This window comes from Sminthopsis crassicaudata, chromosome 1 (genome assembly GCF_048593235.1).
Source record: "Sminthopsis crassicaudata isolate SCR6 chromosome 1, ASM4859323v1, whole genome shotgun sequence".
Classification (NCBI taxonomy): Eukaryota; Metazoa; Chordata; class Mammalia; order Dasyuromorphia; family Dasyuridae; genus Sminthopsis; species Sminthopsis crassicaudata.
Window position 1 is genome coordinate 396,257,057 of NC_133617.1, and position 19,611 is coordinate 396,276,667.

At 39.1% G+C, this 19,611-nt stretch overlaps 1 protein-coding gene across 4 annotated transcripts in view; it reads right to left on the minus strand.

Annotated features, from left to right (window-relative positions):
* Positions 1–469: 469 nt before the first annotated feature.
* The window catches only part of LOC141549863 (serine protease 27-like), a 98,859-nt gene continuing 79,717 nt past the window's right edge, over positions 470–19,611 (minus strand). The window contains exons 1-6 of one of the 4 annotated variants that reach the window (XM_074279861.1): positions 14,458–14,659; positions 9,995–10,021; positions 9,059–9,221; positions 3,586–3,857; positions 2,134–2,303; positions 470–1,093 (exon numbers count right to left, since the gene is read on the minus strand). In XM_074279861.1, coding sequence (XP_074135962.1) covers positions 809–1,093; positions 2,134–2,303; positions 3,586–3,857; positions 9,059–9,221; positions 9,995–10,021; positions 14,458–14,503 — 963 coding nt within the window. In that variant the 5' untranslated portion in view covers positions 14,504–14,659 and the 3' untranslated portion in view covers positions 470–808. Of the gene's footprint in view, positions 1,094–2,133; positions 2,304–3,585; positions 3,858–9,058; positions 9,222–9,994; positions 10,022–14,457; positions 14,660–19,611 lie in introns of those variants that run through there. The other 3 variants (XM_074279862.1, XM_074279863.1, XM_074279864.1) reach the window with 3 other exon arrangements.

The following is a 19,611-nucleotide window of genomic DNA, read 5'->3' on the forward strand; positions in this document are numbered from 1 at the left end:
TGCAATCCCCTTAGAAATCATATATCTTGTTTTCTAGCTCTTTTCTAGGCTCTCTTGATCTGGGACTCGGTGTTCTAGTTCCTTCCTCTTCTGTTCAGACCCAGAGATCGTCCCCCCAACTAATAGTAATATTGTTTTTACAGTGCTTTAAAATTTAGAAAGCACTTTCCTCACAACTGATCTGTGAGTGTATTATTCTCATGTTACAGATGAAACTGAGGCACAGAGAGATAAAATGTTTTGCCCACAGTCGCACACCTAGTCAGTAATAAAGAATGGGCTCACCCAAATCTTCAGATTTCCTAAGTATAGCACTGCTTCTGCAATACCTCCCTCATCCTTTCCTAGTGCTACTGCTTCTGTTTTCACCCCATAACCTCAGATCATCCCACATTTCATAGGATTTGCCCTCTTGATTCTCTCCTCAGATCCCAGGTGTCCTGTCTCCTTAAACTGAGATATCCAGGAATGGAGAGTATAGGCTTTATTAATGGGTGAATATAATAAAAATAGGCTTATGAGGAACAGAAGGGATATTTACAAATATACATCATTGGTTGATTGGTTGGCTTGTGTGAAGAGAAGATGGTGCCCTGAGGACTCCCTGCAGTGCCAGCTTACCCTGAAGGAGCATGCTCCTAGTAAAATGGGAATAGTGTCCTTTTCACTACCTCCTGGGTCTGGGATCTGAAGTTTGCAGATTCCCTTTTGTTCACATTCCCATGGGCTAAAGGGGCAGGCCAAGAAATGGGCAGGCAATCCAGAAACCAGAACCTCTCTTCCCTGGCTCTGGTGGGTCTAGTTTAGCTCAAAAAGTGAGCAGAAGAGTGAGGCAGAGTAGCAGGATGTGGGCGACCAGGCCAGGAGCAAAGCTTGCCAGATCTGTCAGCTGGCCCCGGGGCCCTCTCTTCCTATCGGAGCCAGATTTGAATTGCAATTCTGGGATGATCTTATGGATCCAGGCATGGTGGGAAGCAACTCGGATGTAGACTCCTGGACGGTTGCGGCGGGCACAGCCTTCTCCCCAGCTGATCACTCCAGCCTGGAGCCAAGAATGACCAATGTAGCAGACCAGGGGTCCTCCAGAGTCACCCTGTAGTAAGAAATAAACTTATGGTTAGACATCCCCAAAGGGAAATTTATATAGCAGCTATTATGTGCCAGCAACGTGCTGAACATTTTTTTACAAATATTCCTTACAACAATCTTTCAAGGTAGGTGCTATTATCCCCACTTTATAGTTTGGGACACTGAGGCAAACAGAGTTAAGTGAATTATCCAAGATTACACAATGAGTCTGAGACTACATTTGAACTTGGGTCTTCCTGAATTCAACTTCAGTGCCCTCATCCACTGATCCATCTACTTCCAAACTTAAACTGATATCACAACCCAGGCTTTTCTGTCTCTAAGCTCATTTGTATCTTTTCCTTATGTCCTTCTCCTCCTTTATTTTCTTTTTTTTCTTTTTATTTATTTATTTTTTGCTGCCTTCTCTTTCCTCTTCATTTTTGCCCCCTTTCCTTTTTTTTTTTTTTTTTTTTTTGGTCCTATCTCTATCCCTCCTTCATTCCCCTTCATCCTACCAATCTTGCAAAAAGCTGAAAGCCCTTCCATAAGGGTTCAAAACATGTACTTCAAGAAGCTTTCCTAAACCCATCATGTTTTTGTCACCCATCCCAAGTCAGTGACCTGTGTGTGATCTGTGTCCTATATCTCTCATGAGACTGGTATTCCCCAAACTAAGGGACAAGATTTACACAGAGATGTCCAAAACTGGAATTCATTCATTTTCCTCTTCCAGAACGGCTCTGTTTCTTTAAAGGACACTACCATCTTTCTAGTTGCCATTTTACAACCTTAGTGTCAATCTCTATTTCAGCCTGCCCATTTTAGAGAGAAACAGGTACAAAAAGAGAAAAACTTGGATAAGATTACACAGTAATTAACTGGCCCAACCAACCCTCACAACAAGATTCCCCAATTCTAGACTTAGCCTCTTGTCTTCACTAACTTATTTTACTCGAGAATCTACATACAAGGATTGTTCAGTATTAGAAATTGAGGATCTAAACTACTGCCCTACCAGGATCTCATCAATCTTTGTCCCAAGCCTCTGGTGTAGGAGCATACCTTGCAGGCATCTTTCTTCCCTTCTGCATAACCAGCACACAACATGTCATCTTGGATGGTTTTGGGTAGTACTCCATTGTCTGAGTCCTTGTTGTAGAGGATATTACACTTCTGTCTATCGATGATGGGCACGGCCAACTTCTGTAGAATTTGGGGGCTAGGAAGGTTATCTAGAGAGAGGGAGACCCCAACACTCTGAGTTACAGTTTTTCCCATAACATTCCACACATTCCATACCTTTTCCCCATAATAAAAATACCACTTCATCTCTTTGGATTATTAGGTACTTTTCTCTCTGCTGTTTTCCCCAACTCATTTATCATCTGCTGCTTTTTTTCCAGATTCTCATCTCACTTAAAATGTGGGATGGAACTCACACCTCTCAAATTGGCTAAGATGACAGAAAAAGATTAGTGTTGGAGGGGACATGGGAAAAATGAGACACTACATTGTTGGTGGGGTTGTGAAATCACCCAATCATTCTGGAGGGCAATTTGGAATTGTGCTCAAAGGGCTGGTAAACTGTGATCCAACAGTGCAGTATTGGATCTGTATCCCAAGGAAATCATAAAAGAGGGGAAAAGACCCACATGTGCAAAAATGTTTGTAGCAGCTCTTTTTGTGGTAGCAAAGAATTGGAAAATGAGTAGATGCCATTCAATTGGGGAATGGATGAATAAGTGGTGGTATATGAAAGTAATGGAATCTTCTATAAAAATGATATAAGAAATTCTATAAAAAACCAAGCTGATTTTAGAAAGGCCTGGAAAGATTTGCACGAACTAATACTGAATAAAACAAGCAGAACCAGGGATACATTGTACACAGTAACAGCAAGTTTGTGCAGTGATGGATTGTAAAAGACTTAGTGCTGTTCAGCAGTTCAGTGATCCACGGCAAAAACTTTGGATAGAAAACGCCATCTGCACAGATAGAACCATGGAGATGATTGAATATAAATCAACACATGCTGTATTCACTTTTTTTTTTTCCTCTTGTGGTTTTTCTCTTTTACTCTGATTTTTTTTTTCTCCCAACATGATTCATGAAAAAATGTATATGTGTAACCAGAAAAATTTTTTTTTAAATAATTTGTACCAAAAAAACCAAGATGGGATAAGGGAGAGAAGGAAAGTTAATATGGAAGGGGTCTTAAAGATTGTTCATTGTTCATGGACTCTACAATCCTGGTCTTTAAGCTATTAATGAGACTTTTGCAAACTCACTGCCATTCGTTTATAGACCACTGACAGACCTCTTTCCCCCAATGGAGTGCCAAGGTAAGCACAGAAGTCAGAACAACTTGGAAAGAATCTTTTAATTTCTTGTTGCTTTTTATGCTTTCCCCCTCCCTACTTCACAATCTTTGCAGGTACCCTATTCTTTTTCTGGCCCCAATCCTTTCTCTACTATTAAGTTTCCTTGAAAAACCTCAATTTGCCTCTTGTTTACCTTGCTCACTGGGACTGCCCCAGCCTGTGACCCAACAGTTCATCCCTGCCTCAAACTTGACTTCAGGGTTAGGGATGCATACAGGCAGGATATGATCAGAAAAGGTCACCGGAGCCTCCAACTGGACCAGGGCCACATCAGCACTTGAGGCCATGCCCTGATACTGGGGATTGCTTTCCACCCTCTTTACTCGAGCATACATGGCATGAGGCCCAGGATTCACCAGCTGCCGGGCCCCTAGGAGAACCTTGTACAGGAAAGTTTCCGAGGTACTGATAGAGAGGAAAAAGACAAAATAAAATCAACAGTAAGTAACAAGAAGATTCACTCTGATGGTGAACAGTCATATAGGAGAAGGGAAGGAGGAGGGACTTCCTTAGGACAATCACAGGCTTAAGCTAGAGGGAATTTTAGAGATCATTTAAGCTATATCTTCATTTTATAGAGAAACAGGCCCAGACAAATTAAGTGAATTATTTGAGGTCAAACATAATAAGTAACAAAGCCAAGATTTGCACCCAAGGCCAAATTCCAAATTCAGCGTTTTTTCATAGATTCATTACAGTAGAATTGGAAGAGTCCTTCGAGATCCTCTAGTTCATCCCCTTCATTTTGCAGATGAGAAAATTAAGTTTAGATGTTAGGCAATTTGCTTTAGGCTGCAGAAAAGGTAAATAGTTACAATTTAGATGTGTGTGGGCTCTGATTCTATGTTCAGTCTTTTTTTTATGTCACACTGTCACCCTTAGAGAAAGCCTGAAATTAAAATTAGATCTTAGAATTGCAGAATTCAGATTTAGGGAACAGAGTGGAAATTATACTTGACTGAATAACATTTTTGCAATATTCCCAAAAGATAACCACCTGCAAATGAAGACTTCGACTGAGGAGCAACTCATTATCTTCTGAGGCATCTTACTGCACTTTTGAACAATCCTAATGCTTTGAAAATTATCTTGACAGTCAAATTAATTTACCTCTATGCTCCTAATTCTGTCCCCTGGCATCAAGTAGAACAATGTTAATTCCTTTTCCCTGACGATCTTTCAAATATTTTAAGACAGCTACCATTTCTCCTCCAAATTTTCTTATCTCCAGAATTAGTATTCCTATGCACTTTAAATGATTCTTGAGGCCCCTCACCACCAGGTCCTCTAGGTTTTTTTCTAGATTGTCATTGCCCATCCTAAAATGCCTAGAAATAAACAATTCCCAATGGTGGCCTGCCCAAAGCAGGGGATAGTGTGACTATGACCTCCATTGTTCTGGACACTCTCCCTTTCTTAATATAGCTCAACTTTGCATTAACTTTTTGGACTTCCTCAGTTTACTTTTACTTCACATTAAACTTGTAATCCATTAAGACCCCAATCTCTTTTCCAGGTTATTTTGTGGGTTTTTTGTGCCTCCTTTATGCTATACTTCTGAAGTTATTTTTTAAACTCAGCTGTAGATCTTTATATTGAACTCTATTAAATTTTATCAGATATGATTTGTCCTATTCTTCAAGCTTGCAGAGATCATTTTTGCATTCTGATGTGTCAGTTGTTCTACTGCCTTCCAGTTTGCATCATCTACAAATAGGATAGTCAAACTATGTATGCCTTCATCCAAATTATTAAAAATATCAAGCACTACAGGATACTTTACCAAACAATCCATCAGCAAACCTTGATTAAGTACTTACTACAAGCCAATGGAGACTCCCTTTCAAGTTGACGCTGAACCATTATTGATTTCTGTCAGACATTAAATTAGTTTCACATTCACCTAATTCTTATGCCTCTCTGTCCACAATGCATCAGAGTTTTTACCAATTATTTTTGCTAAAGTTTAGAGGAACTATAGTATTTCCTAAAATACCAGTCTATCAACATTGCCAGAAACAAACCAAAAAAGAAAATTAGGTTAATCTGGTATTACTTGTTTTTGATGAAACCATGCTGCATTTTGTGATCATTGTTTTCTCTACTAGTTGTTCACAAATCCCTTTAGTCCCAGTCAAAATTGAAGTCATTGCATAGATTGCAAGATACATACTCTTTTTGAAAATTAAGACAATTTTGCCTTCTGCAATGGCACTTCATCCATTTTCCACTACTTTTCAAAAATCTCTGAGAGGTTTAGCAGTTATACTTGTGAATCCTTTAATGTCTTGGAATATAATGCATATAGATCTGGTGACAAACTCAAAGTAGCTATTCTTTTACTTATTTCTTTGTTATCTTTAGTTTTTGGCCCTATTAGCCCATTTCATTCTGTTCTTTCCATTATAAGGAGTTTTCTCTTTCTCAGAGAAACCAGACAAAAAAATAAGACTTGAGTAATTCTATCATCCCTTTATTACACATTATCATCACCTCACTCAGTCTTATGTCTTCTTTCATCCTCCTGTTTCCAAAATAATTTTAAAAATCAACCAATTTTAAGTGGATTTCTTCAACATAGAGAAGAACTAATCCAATTCCAATTGATTAATGATGGACAGAACCAGCTACATCCAGAAAAGGAACACTGGGAAATGAATGTAAACTGTTATTTTTACCTTCTGAATCCAATTCTTCCTGTGCAACAAAAAATTCGGTTCTACACACATATATTGTATCTAAATTATACTGTAATATATTTAACATATATAAGACTGCTTGCCATCTGGGGGAGGGGGTTGGGGAGGAAGGGAAAAAATCTGAATAGAAGTAAGTGCAAGGGATAATGTTGTAAAAAATTACCCATGCATATGTACTGTCAAAAAATGTTATAATTATAAAATAAAATTAAAAATTAAAAAAAAAAATCAACCAATTTTTTATATTTAATAATTCATTCTGAATTTTAACCCTCCTGACACTATTCCTATAGGATTGTGCCAGTTTTGTATTTACCCTATTTTTGCTTTTGCTGCTGTCTTCAGTACATTTCCCTTTAAAATCTGAATTAGTTGATTAATTCCTTGTGGATTAATCACATCAGTCTTTTTCAGCATTGTCTTTTATTCCTTACCGGAATTTTTCTGAAATTATGAGAAATAATTCTCATAATTTCATTTGTGAGAATTTTTCCTTTTGAAGGAAATTTCACTCCAGAATTTTAGGCTATGGGGGTCCTACTTAATCTTTCATTTAATTCTTTGAAGTTTGCTTTCTAATTTTTGATACATGTTAGATTATATGTCTGGCTTTCCTTACTACCTTCATTGTGAATTCTGAGATAGAAGCATCACATTCACTCTCTAGTTCCAATCATTTCTACTTTAGCAAATAGCTCTTTCTCTTTGGTACTCTGAAGGCAAATCCAGTGCTCTTTTTGTACTATATCACTGTTTACCCTGTTTTCATTCTTCAATTCACAGCTCATTAGAGCTGTGGTGACCCACTATCCTCCTTGTTCAAGGATGGATCCTGAAGCCAGAGAGCCAAAGAGACTTTCACAACAAGGTTCCAGAATAAGGTTGAAACTAAAACTCAGAATGGTTACTTTTCAGTCTTATACTCAATTCCATTGCATTACACTGTAGGTTGTTACTCATGAGTTATGATTTCAAAAACATCTTCCTTGTCTCTCATAATTATGCTTGAAATTCCAGCATTGAAGTCCATCCTTTGGTTTAAGAATATTCTTCTCTGAATATTCATTATAATGAAGAGAGTTGATCAATTATTCTCTGCTTAGTGTGACATTGGCTTCTTGAGGGAGAGAGAGAATTTAGGAACATAAAGCAGCCAGGGATAATATACGGAAAGAGATTGTGCATTCAAATGAAAGTTTCAGCTTTGTCACTAATTCACTATGTGACCCTTACCTTTCTAATCAGAATTCATCTACTTCAATCCCTCATTATTCAGATGTGGAAACCTGATCCTTTCAAGTTCTGAAACTCTGTAGCTCTATGTGGTTTATAAAAATCGAAAATCTCCCTGAGGCATATGTGTATGTACCCTGAGCACCTGGAGTCCAGATTCTTTTCTGTGTTGTGTAGTACATTTGGAGACACAAAGGCTGGGCTTCAATTTAGATCTTAATATTTACTGACACATGACAGGCAAACAACTTTACTTTCCCAGATCTTAATTTTCTTCTCTGAAATGGGGAATGTACTTTGTAATCTTTAAATCATTATAGAAATTTGAGTTAACATTATTTCCCATTTTTGCTAAAGACTTGTCTTTCCTGATCTGTAAAATAAGGAAGCTGGATTAGGTAAACTGTAACCCTTCCAGCTATAAATCACATTAAGAACCTTTAGTGAGAATCAGATAGAAAGACAGACATATCTATGGTTTTGAAAATTAAATAAGGGAGGAAAAGCTGGATAAAGGGTGCCACTGACCACAGGGAGATGTCAGCAGCACTGAGAAATTTTGAAGAGCATAGGCAGAGCCACAAAGTAGAAGAGAAATATTCACCTAAAGGCTTCAGGATGTGGCAAAGAGCATCAGAAGAGGGGGAAACAAAAAGGACTGGATTTAGAAAGAGCCAGATTTAGGGACTTGCATGAGGAACTGGGAGAAGAGAGAGAACTGAAAGAGAGAGAGAGAGAGAGAGAGAGAGAGAGAGAGAGAGAGAGAGAGAGAGAGAGAGAGAGAGAGAGAGAGAAAGAGAAAGAGGGAGAGAGAGAGGGAGGGAGGGAGAGAGAGTGCACAGAAATAAAAATCCTAGAAATCATCTAGTTCTTAGACTTCATTTTTATAGAGGAAGACTCTGATGTACAGAGAAATTAAGTTATTGGCTCAAAATTAGTTGATGGCAGAACTGAGGCTCAAACCCAAGCTCTTTAATTTCTGATTTAATTTTTTTTACCATTAAACCATGATGCTTCTCTCAAGCAGATGTAATCATTTCTTTCTGTGAACCCCCAAAGCATTAATTCCTATTTCTCTTTTGGTCTTTCTCACATCCTTTGGTATATTGTTATTTTTATGTATGTCATTCCCTTTCCTAGGCTGTAAGGAATGGTGCAATACCTATCTGTCCTCGTGGAAAAAATACTGAACTATCAGGAGACTTGGGTCAAAGTCATTTTATTTCTTTGGGCCTTTATTTTTGCTGCTATAAAATGGGAATAATAATTGAAGCACTTCCTAGTTCACAGTGGTTCTGTGCAGAAATTGCTTTGTAATTTAATAAAGAACCTTAAATTTGGAATCAGTACTTACTAAATTTCATCCTTGTTCTATCAAGTCTCTTTCAGTCCTTCTTCTCTATTCTATGACAAAGAATGTAAATAATACCTGAGTCTCTGAACTTGGAAAACTTATTTATGAAGATAGTCCCTGGTTAGACAGAGAAGGCATTATGTTGCTATCTGTGGTGCTAGAATATGAGGGGAAAGTGGGCCTGCTAGGAGTTGTAGAGGGCAGAAAGCTGTCCGTGGTGCTGAAAAAATGTTTTGTTTTTTTTTTCAAAAGAGCAGCCTAGAGAGAGGGAAAATCCAAAAGTGTAAGGGCAGTTTGACCTGCTGGCATGTGGGACTTACTTAGAGAAGCAATGAGCTGCTGTTAAGACCCACTGGTTTGTTATGAGGCTCCCACCACAGAAGTGAGACCCATTCCTCTGGATACTGACTTGCCAGGGCCATTCCCCCTCTTGGGCATTCTGGCCTCCTACCATTCGGTTCAGCATTCGGGGTTGGCCACAAGCTGGGAGGAAGGGGAGAATAAAAAAGAGATATATGTTGTTACTGCCCTGTGGAGAGCATATCTCTCCCACTGTAAACATAAACTACCACTTTTATAATCAGAGCAGGTTAAAACTGAAATTGTTTTAGAAGTTTTCCTCCTTTCTATCTTCCTTTCTTTGGCCTATAGTTTCCCACACCTTTGTGATTAATTTTTCTCCATCTGTTCTTGGGACCTCAATAACTGCTCCTCTATCCTCTCTGCTCTCTTTCTGATAATCTATTTTTTAACTGTCAGGATTTCCCTGGCATGCCTAATTCTCTTTGAAAAGCCATATCTGCTTCATACTTAAAGGTATGGAAACAGAATTCTTGAACAGCAATGTTATCTAGTCCAATATCAATATGAAGTAGGCATCCCTTTGACAATGTCCTTGATAAATGATCATAGAGCTTTCAGTTACACAGCTCTATTGTTGGGGAATCAATCACCTCCCAAAGTAATCCATTCCAATGTTGTACAGCTCCAGTTGTTATTGAGTACTCAGGTTGATTAGAAATCTGGCTTCTTCTAACTCTTTTTCTGTACTATGAGAGTAAAGCATATAAAGTCGAATTCACCACAGTATTCATGCATAAAATATGCAAAGACAGAAACTGCATTCCCTGAAAATTTCCAGTTTTCTAGTTCCCCTGAGTTCTTCTGTCTGTAAAGGTTACCTGCTTAGTTCATACTCTGAGGCTCTAGAATGTTGTTTCCCTCCCAAGTCCATTGGTAAGGTTTCAGACACTTACCTCTAGTTGACTCTGCTTTCTTTGTTTCTGTAGCGTAAAGATACAAAGAGAGAAGATCAATAGCCATTGCAACTGAAAATTCTTACCAATCTTCCAGACATTCTCTCTCCCTAACATCATTGGTTGCAGTATATCCTACTCCTATTCTACAATCACAAGATTTGGAGTCTATATGCTTTAAAGGAGTTCCTCCTGGCATCGTACAGGATTTTCATCTCCACCCTCAAGAATTCTCAATGTATCAATCTGATAACTTGTTAGTAAAGAGTTATAGCTGTGACAATGAGAAACAACCCTGGATATTTGATTGAATGAATAAGGGAGATATAATGTGGTGGCACAGAAAAAAATTTAGGATTAGAGTCCAAAGTCTTCCTTTCAAGTTATAACCCTAATATTTACTAGTTGTGTGCATATGGCAAATAATTTCATCTCTCTGGGCCCAGTTTCCTTTTATGTAAAATAGGGGATATAATTTTCTGTACTACTTCACTACTTCACAAAGTTGTAAGAAAAGGGCTTAGTAATCTCAAAAGCACTATAGATGAATGAATTGTTATTTACTGCCAACCTCCCTTTCTTCCCTAGGTGTGAGCTGTCTAAAGGACAAGAGAAGTTTAAAATGACCTTTGGAACTCCCTTCCAGCTATAGGGTCAGACGTTTTTCTCAGCCCTCATCATTTTCCCTTAGACCTTGCCCTGTTCCTGGCACTCAGTAGGTGGATTTGTTGCTATTGACCCTAGGTCTTCAGGCTTGGACATTCAAATAAAACCAACCAGGTGGAGCTGAGAAACAGCCTCAGCAGGAAGTGGACAGGCCCATGACTGGAACTCATTTGTATGATTAGATCATTATTTCAATGTGTGGGGCTGGGACAGTTAGAATGTACTATGTGCCACTGTACCTTTTTTGAGGGGTAGGCTCCAGATACATATACTCCCTTCAGAATATAGAAATAGTAGCACCAGGGAATGAAGGGAAAATAAGAATAGAGGAGAGGACAGAAGTAAAAGAAGTGGAAAGGGGGAATGGAGACAGAGATGAGACAAGTTGGGTGAAAAATTGACAAGGAGTAAATAGGAAGATAGACAAAGGTAAGGAAAGAAGTATACAAATGTAGGAAAGAATTTATTAACCTTCCAGAAATGCTGACCTTTGATTCTTCAAATAAGAATAGGCATGTGATTGGAAGTCAGGAATGGTGTTATCCCTGAGTGAGCAGTGGTCCCAGGAAGTTCCTACACCCTATACTGGTTTGGGTCAGGAAACTCCTTTATTAAAATCTAGTTACACTTGCAGATTAATGTATGTTAATTTAATGCCAGATTGTTAGGCTTTTGTCTAGCTAAGATATCCATAGCAACAAAATGGAAACTTTAATTGAGGAAAGGAATAGAGGGAAGAGATAATTGTAAAACCTAGAACTTTGGAAGAAGACAGGTTGAGTGAGGTGCTATTTGAGGTGCTCTAAGCAAGTACTGAAGAATATCATGGAGATTTGGAAGAGTAAAAAGAGGGAAGGTAAAAGGAAGGGGAAAGGCCAAAATTATGAAACTTGCCCACTCAGCTCTTTTGCAAAAGCCTCTGGGAAGAGCAACCTGCCACATGGCTCTGGAGTTAAAAGTAATTGTCTATCTTATATTGGGAGACAAAGTTCAGGAAAAGGAATAATGAGATAGATGGAGGTCAACATTACAGTTAAAGATGGGAAAAAATTCAGAGAAGAGGAAGAATTGAAACCTACAGGCAGGAAATGACATACATTCAGAAAACAAGATAGAAATGAGAGACAGGCAGACAGAGAATACTAAGGGCAGAGGGCATAGAAACTCTTGCTCTGGGTCAGTTTGTGTGTATGTGAAATTTGGTGGTAGGGGTGGGATAAGAGGAAACTGTACTTTAGATACCAAGTCTAAGATACTCAGCCTAAGGCCCTTCCTCTAGGCGCAATGATCTTTGATTTTAAGAGATGAATTTCACTGTTCCTTGTTCTTATAGGTAATAATAGCAATTACCCAATAATATCAAGATCAATCACACCTAATTATCTGTAATTATTATGATTGTAAAAGATGTATGGTCACTTATCTCAAAGGAAAGCAATTATCATTGCAACAATAGGTCCAATAAAAAGATCCTGGAGCTAGGGGGGAGGTCTGGAAGAGGAAGAAGAGGAAGAGGGGATAGGATTCTTGGGTTGCAGTAACAGAGCAGAACAAAAAGAACAACACAATTTCCAAAGCAGATTTTCGTAGAGCCACCCAAGAGTGCATATATCCCCCACAGTATCCTCAGCAGTCATAAGATGATGAAACTGCACCAAATGGCCAAGGCCCATCCCAGGGAGGTGACACGGGGACAGGGAAATGCAGTTGCTTCCAGAGAAGGGTGTGTTGACCAGTGGAATGTGGTATGATTTTTTCAGGGCAAAGTGCACCCAAGGGAAGGGAAGGCAAAATCAGGAAGAGAAGGAGTGTCTTTTTAAGATGTTTAGAAGACCTCCCACCAACTCAGAAGTCTTGACTTCTGATGCTGTCCTTCAGCTCCCCAGTGATCTTTCCCCTTATTCCCTAAACTGATAAGAGTAACCCTATCTGACCCTAATTAACTAGAGATTTGGAAACCAGAGAAGGCTGGCGCCCCACCCTCCTCCTACACTTTTCTTTGTGGTCACAATATCCTCAGCGGTTAAGCCTGAAGCCAGCTCTCCAGCCTCAATATCAAAGATCCTAACCATCCTCCCCTTCCTTACACTATAGATTAAAAAGGATCTGGAAGCACTTAAGTCTGCAAGGAACCATAAAGGCCATCTAGTCTAACTTTTCATTTTGCAGATGAGGAAACTGAGACTCAGTGAACCGAAAAGATTTGCACAAAATCACACCAACACTAACCAAGAGAGGTGGAATTTAAATCCCTGCCATCTAATTCCAGATCTCCTTTTCACAGGGCCATATTGTCTCTAGGTGCTCTTTTCCTCCCCTCCTATGAGGCTCAATTCTCTAGCCTCCCACTCTGTCAGATCTTTGAGCTTCCTACTCATAGTCTTTTTCTCCTACAAAGCTACATCCTCTGCCATCCTCCTCAGTCCTCAAACCAAATCTTCTACTCAGCTGCATCTTCCTACTCAGCCCCTCAACTTCTTTTCATCCTTACCAACCCCATCCTCCAGCCTCCTACTGACTCCCCTCTTTTAAATCTCCAATTTATTCTTGACTCCTATCTTCCTTTCTCTTTCCACGTGAAGGAAAGGCATTTACATTATAGCTTCCCCACCCCCCATTTGGAGACTAGTAGCTCTGTCCCCCACCCATTCCCTCTCTGGTGCTACTCAGTCCTAACTGGCACACTGGCTGATGATGCTCCCTTGACCAGGGAGGGCCTCTCCCTTCTTTGTGGGTCTCTTGGGTCCTACTGTTGCCACCTTCACATCCTCCCTCAGGAATGATGACAAATGGGAAAGGGTGTTTTCTCCAGGTCATGGAGATCTTTCCCTCCCCTAACTCACTACTACCTTCTCTTCAGGCCTGTGTCTACCTTAACATGACTAAATCATTTATCCTAGTCATGGAAAACTTAGATAAGGGGAAGGGAAGTCATTTAGCATAGTATAGTAGGAAAAAAGCAATGAACTTAGAAATAAGTGAGACCTAGATTGAAACCCTGTTTTTTAACACTTGCTAGCTATTTGAATATAAGCAGGCAAATTATTCAATTTTTTTAGCCTCAGTTTCTTTATCTTTAAAATGGGGGTTAATAATACTTAAATTACATACTTCAGAGTTGTAAACCTTAAGGTGTTATATACTCTTTCAGTTATTCTCTTAGGACTTCAGATTTCATAGGATATGACTGCAGGGATCTCCATTGTTGGAGGACTTTTAAAAAGTCCTTTTCCTTTTCCAAGACCCAAAAATTGTGTTCTCTGTTCCCAGAGAATTCTCAAAAACAAACCCAAATCTCTCTGGACTATCTAAGGCCATGGAGAAAACTCTCCTCTGAAAACCTTGGGTTCTCCTACCCTTCTGGGCTACTTTCTACCATGGAATCAGACTTGGGAGGAGGGTAGTAGATGGGGAGAAAAGACATTAGAAAGAGACAGAATTGGGCATATTCTGGGAAGGAAAACAGGAAAAGAAGATAGAAAGCACATCAGAAGAAAGTGAGGAGACACAGAATTCAACTTATAGATAAAAGAGGGGTCAGAGACCCATAGAAATTCAAAGATGAATTGAAAGAATGAGACAGAAACCAAGGAAATCTGATTGGAGAAAAGGAAAAAGAGGTGGGATCTCAAAAGGATGAATGAAAAAGATGTGAAAGAAAAAGTGAAAATAGAATCTGGATACAATTGCCCTTTTGTTCTCAGCTTGCCTTCTTGAGGTCACATTCTCTCTATCACTCCCAACCCTTGCTCTCCATTCCAACCCAAATATTCTGGACTCAGCTTCTAAAGACTCACCAAAATGAAGGAGAAAGAAGAGGGCCAGGGCTTGGAGCTGCCTCATGCCTTCTAGTCTCAGGGAGCTGAGGTTATAGGACTCCTGGGTTCAGGAAGGGTCTCTGGGCTGGTTGGGTCAGCGAGGCAAGAATGGTTTGGGGAGCACTGAGCTTCCAGGCTCCATGAAGCAGGGGGTTATATCCCGGGAGATGATTGCCTGCTTGGAAATGCTACCCGACCAGTTCACCCAGTTCCCTTTCAATTGCCTCTCCTTCAGGAACTGGAGTCTCCTGAAGAGTAGGTGACATTTCAATGACCCTGCCCTCCTGAACCCCCTGAACTTCTATGGTCAGAACCAGAGTCCCCTGGCTGGTCCTGACCCTGCATTGCAATGGATTAACTTCAGAACCTCCATATCTTTTTTATTCTCCTAATTTAAACAAGAGGCATAACTGGGATTATAGAACTCATCTTGGTAACTCTGGAGAAGGGGGATACTTGGGTCCCTGGACAGAGGAGTCAGGAGGAAGACAGAGGATTGGAGAACAGGAACCTTTTCAGAATGGGCAGGGTTTAAGAGGGGTGTACAGGAAGTCTGGGTTCTGGGAAGGCCAGGATCAGCAGTGCCCCAATTCCTTTGTGGTTATTGGTTTCTGGGTGGGAGGGACCCTCTCCCCCAGGCTCTGAAGACGTGAGAACTGGAGAGTGGAAGTAGACAGACTCCTGGGAGGAAGTAATTTAGGGAATGGGTTTGACGTAAAAGAGACAGGAATAGGAGCCACCTGTTGGAGCAGGCAACTCCCCTTTCTTTCGCCATATAGCTGGGTCCTTGAACACAAGGTCAAGCCTAGAGTTTCTTGGTGTTGGTTGTCCTTAACTGCATTCATCCCCTTATCCCTTGAACCTTCCCCAAATCTGCTTCATTCTTCATTTTAGATCCCCTTATTCTCCCAGAAATAAAGTCCGTTCAATTTGAGAGCCATGCTCTGGCTCATACTCTTCCTCTTTTTCTGCTTACTCCTCCCCAATTCCCTTCATTTTTCTTCTCTTCTTCCCTGAATTCAAATATTTGGATTGTAAGGTCCATTCGGTATCCAACATTCTGTGTTCTGAGGCTCTTTTGTAGAATCAAAATGCCATAGATTTAGAGCTAAAAAGAATCTTGGAAATTATCTAAACCCCGCCTCAAACTGAATTCAACAGATGTTATATGACTGCTCATTTTAATGAATATCTCCAATAAACAATGCCTCAATTTATGATCCAGCCTATGCTTAGGGAGTTGTGTGTGCTTGCCTCTCTCGGTACTCACAGCAGAATTCTGGTATCTTTAGCTATGAGGGGAAGAAGGATGAAGATTAGGAAGCCTTCCATTTGTCCAATGTCAACTGAATATTAAGTGACAGACCTTGATGCTCTAACATAACTTTCAGATCTAAGATGGCCTTTGCTCTAAAAGCCCCATTAGTTTTGGCATTCTGTGTTTTTTTTTTTTCCTTAAATAGATCCCATCCTGCTCTAATCATCTGTGTTCTGTATTTTTTATTTTATTTATTTTTATAGTATTTTATTTTTCTAAATATATGCAAACATAGTTTTCAACATTCACCTTTGCAAAATCTCCCCTCCCCAAAACAGTATGCACTCCAATATAGGCTAAATATGTGCATATTTAGAAGAAATATATGTTTCTTCTAAACACATGTCCATTTCTGTCATGCTGTGCAAGATCAAAAGGGGGGAAAAAAACACAAGGGAAAAAAAAAAAGCAAACAAACAACAATAAAAGATGAAAATACTATGCTTTGATCTATATTCAGACTCCATAACTCTCTAGAGGCAGATGGCACTTTCTATCGAGTCCATAGGAATTGCCTTGAATCACCTCATTGTTGAAAAGAGCCAAGTCTATGTTCTATATTTTAAAGGTTTCTCCAGCTTGATAGAATTTTAACATGTTAACGTTTAACTTGGTTCTAATTTCAAAGTTTCCTTCTAGACCCGACATTTTATGTTCTCTGATTTATGGGCCTTTCTAGCTCCAACATTCTTAGTTGGACAAAGTCCTTCCAGTACTGACACTCTGTGATTCTAAAATTCTGACTTTTGGCTTCTGTAAATATATGTGCCCTGCAGGGATTCTGAGCACAGGAATGGAAAGCATAGTAATGAAGAAGGAGGTAGTGGTTCGTGAAGAAAAACAAAAAACTATCAAATTGGGGGAAGGAGCAGTATGAACACCACTGGAGATTCTCAGAAGGAAATAGGTTGGGACACATGCAAGCCTGGTGTATTTAGCTCCTTTCCTTGTTCTGAAGCCCACCAAAAAAAAGGAAATGAGTGACCTCTAGTGGCAATGTTATACTAGTGCTAGCTATGGAAAGGAGGGAAATATTTAGTAGAGAAGCAGGGCAGGGGCTGCAGAGGAAGCCAGGAAGCTGTCGACAACCCCTTTTCTGAAGGGGTTTTCTCTTTATTTGTCACCCTCCCTCCTTGTCCACTCATTTTCTCCTTTTCCTTCCCTTTTTGTGACTAGATCTCCCCACTTATTTTTGAATAGGTGATTTATTAGGCATCTCTCAAGATTTTAAGTTGCAGTCAGATGTTAGTAAACATTTATTAAGCATCTAAAATGTATCAGGGATGGTGTATTAAACTAGGGATGCAAAAAGAAGCAAAAGACAATTTCTTTCCTCAAGGAGCTCACAGTTTAATGGATTTCATTGTTGACTTAAATTGATTGAGAAATTTTCCTTATTAAGAGTTCCTAATGAACTCAATGAAATCACAAAATCAAAGTAGAAATTTAATATTAAACATTAATGCAAATAACTAAACTTGCTTAATAGGTTCATTTAAAATAATTAGGGGACTAGATGAAAGAGAACATCCTTTGCTTCAATTGCTACCAAGCCTTAATCACTGAATGGACACCATTTCCCATCTCTTATGCCTTTAAAAGATATTCAGCCTGAAGTCTAACTCACATTCTAGTCTTCTTTAGTGTCCATCCTGCCTTTCCTAATAGAGATAGTAAGCCACTTCCTATGATTGTCTTCCATCTTTTAAAAAATGAGCTCTGAAGTCCTGCTGATTTTTACTTTGCAAAGCTTAAGAGCTCCATTTGCTGTAAGTTCCTTTTCCTCCTATCTAGCCTCCACAATTAAGTCCTTGGCTCAGACTAATGGCTGGGCTCATCTGTGATCTTCCTAGTTCATTTGTTGTTATCCCCCCACTTTCAACCCAAAGCACACCTCCCCATCATGCTCCTCTTTTCTCGCCTCTAGATTCTAGTTCCAGTTTTTCCATGTATTAATTTATTATGTGATTTTTGTAAAAGCCTTTCCCCTCTTTGAGACATATAAGTCTTCTCATATGTAAAAATGAAGTTGTTGGACTAGATGATCAACTTAAATGAAAACAACACAAGATTTGAGGTCAGAAGAACTATGTTTGAATGATGGTTCTATTATTTATTGCCTTGTGGCCTTGGGAAAGTAATTAAATCAAAAATTGTTTCATCAAATATTTCCCAATTATATATAGACTTTTTTTTAGCATTCATTTAGAAAGCTTTGAGTTCTAAATTAATTCTCTCTCTCTCTCTCTCTCTCTCTCTCTCTCTCTCTCTCTCTCTCTCTCTCTCTCTCTCTCTCTCTCTCTCTCTCTCTCTCTCTTCAACCCATTCAGAAGACAAGACAAGCAATATGATATCGTTTATAGATGAAGTCATACAAAACATTTCCATATTAGTCATGTTGCAAAAGAAAACACACACACACACACACACACACACACACACACACACCCCAACCAAAAAAAAATAAAGTTTAAAAAGTATGTTTTGATTTATACTGGAATTCATCATTTCTCTCTCTGGAGGTAGATAACATTTTTCATTAAGGATCCTTTGGAGTTGTCTTGGATCATTATGTTAATCAGAGTAGCTAAATCTTCCATAGTTGATTATTGCTGTAATATTGCTGTTACTGGGTACAATGTTCTAGTTTTGCTCCTTTTACTTTGCAAGTAATTCATATGTATCTTTCCAGGTTTTTCCGACTCTAACTCCTTTGTTATTTCTTGTAACACATTTGTGTGACTCTCTTTTTCTGTAAGGAAGAAACCCAAATGGCTATTAACAGATATAACAAATTCCCAGACTACCCTGTTTAAATAGAGTGATTGTGAGGATGGAACTCTCTTGCCTCTCTCAAACCTCTATTTGTTCTTTAAATAAGCTTTGAAATATTGATCAGCATATCTTTAGATAAGTCTGGCATCTGCTAGGTGCATTCCATTTGGTTCTTTGGTCCTTCCTTTTGAGTTCATGTCTTTACCCCTGGGAAACCCCCAAGTCTATATTTCCCCTATAAAAATGTCTGCTTATGATAAAGATCTTTGATAAGATCTTTACTAGACTAAGCCTACTGTAAAGTTACTCTCTCTCTGTCCTCATAGTGCCTTCCTGCTAATGGTATCTTTCTCCTTATTCTGGCTAACTGGTTAGTCTGTTAAACTCCTCTAAAGATCTAACATGCCAGTCAATGGATTACCCCCACCTCGCAGAATATTTTCTTTCCTGTGATTAATTGTGATTCCCCCTGGAGAATTTGTCTTTTATATGCTCTTTTGATTCTATTTTATATTTACCATTTCTGGTGTCTACTGTACCCCTTCATTTCGCCTGTAAGCTTTCCCCTAAATAAATCTACCTTTTGCCAAAGAGAATGGCCATTGTAAATTTGTCACATGTTTATTTCAACTATGTATTGCTACCCCCACCCCATCAACATTGGTATTCTATCACAATCTTATATTATAATTTGTTCAGTCATCCTTCAATTGATGGGCATTCCCTCAATTCCCAATCATTTGCCACAATAAAAAAGAGTTGCTATAAATATTTTTGTACAAATATATCATTGAGAAAGTTTATTGCTCTGAGTTTCTGTTTCCTTATCTGTAAGTTGAAGAAGTTAGAATAGATGACTTCTAAGCTCTCTCCTGGCTTATATGTTCTATAATCTATGATCCTCCACCATCTTGAGAGTAGTTAACTAAAGAAAGCAAGACTAGGAATGGGTAGAAAAGGATATGAGGTAAATATGACCAAGAAGAGCTCTGGCCAGAAGGAAGAAAAACTTCTGTTAGGAGATCCTAATCATCTGGTCG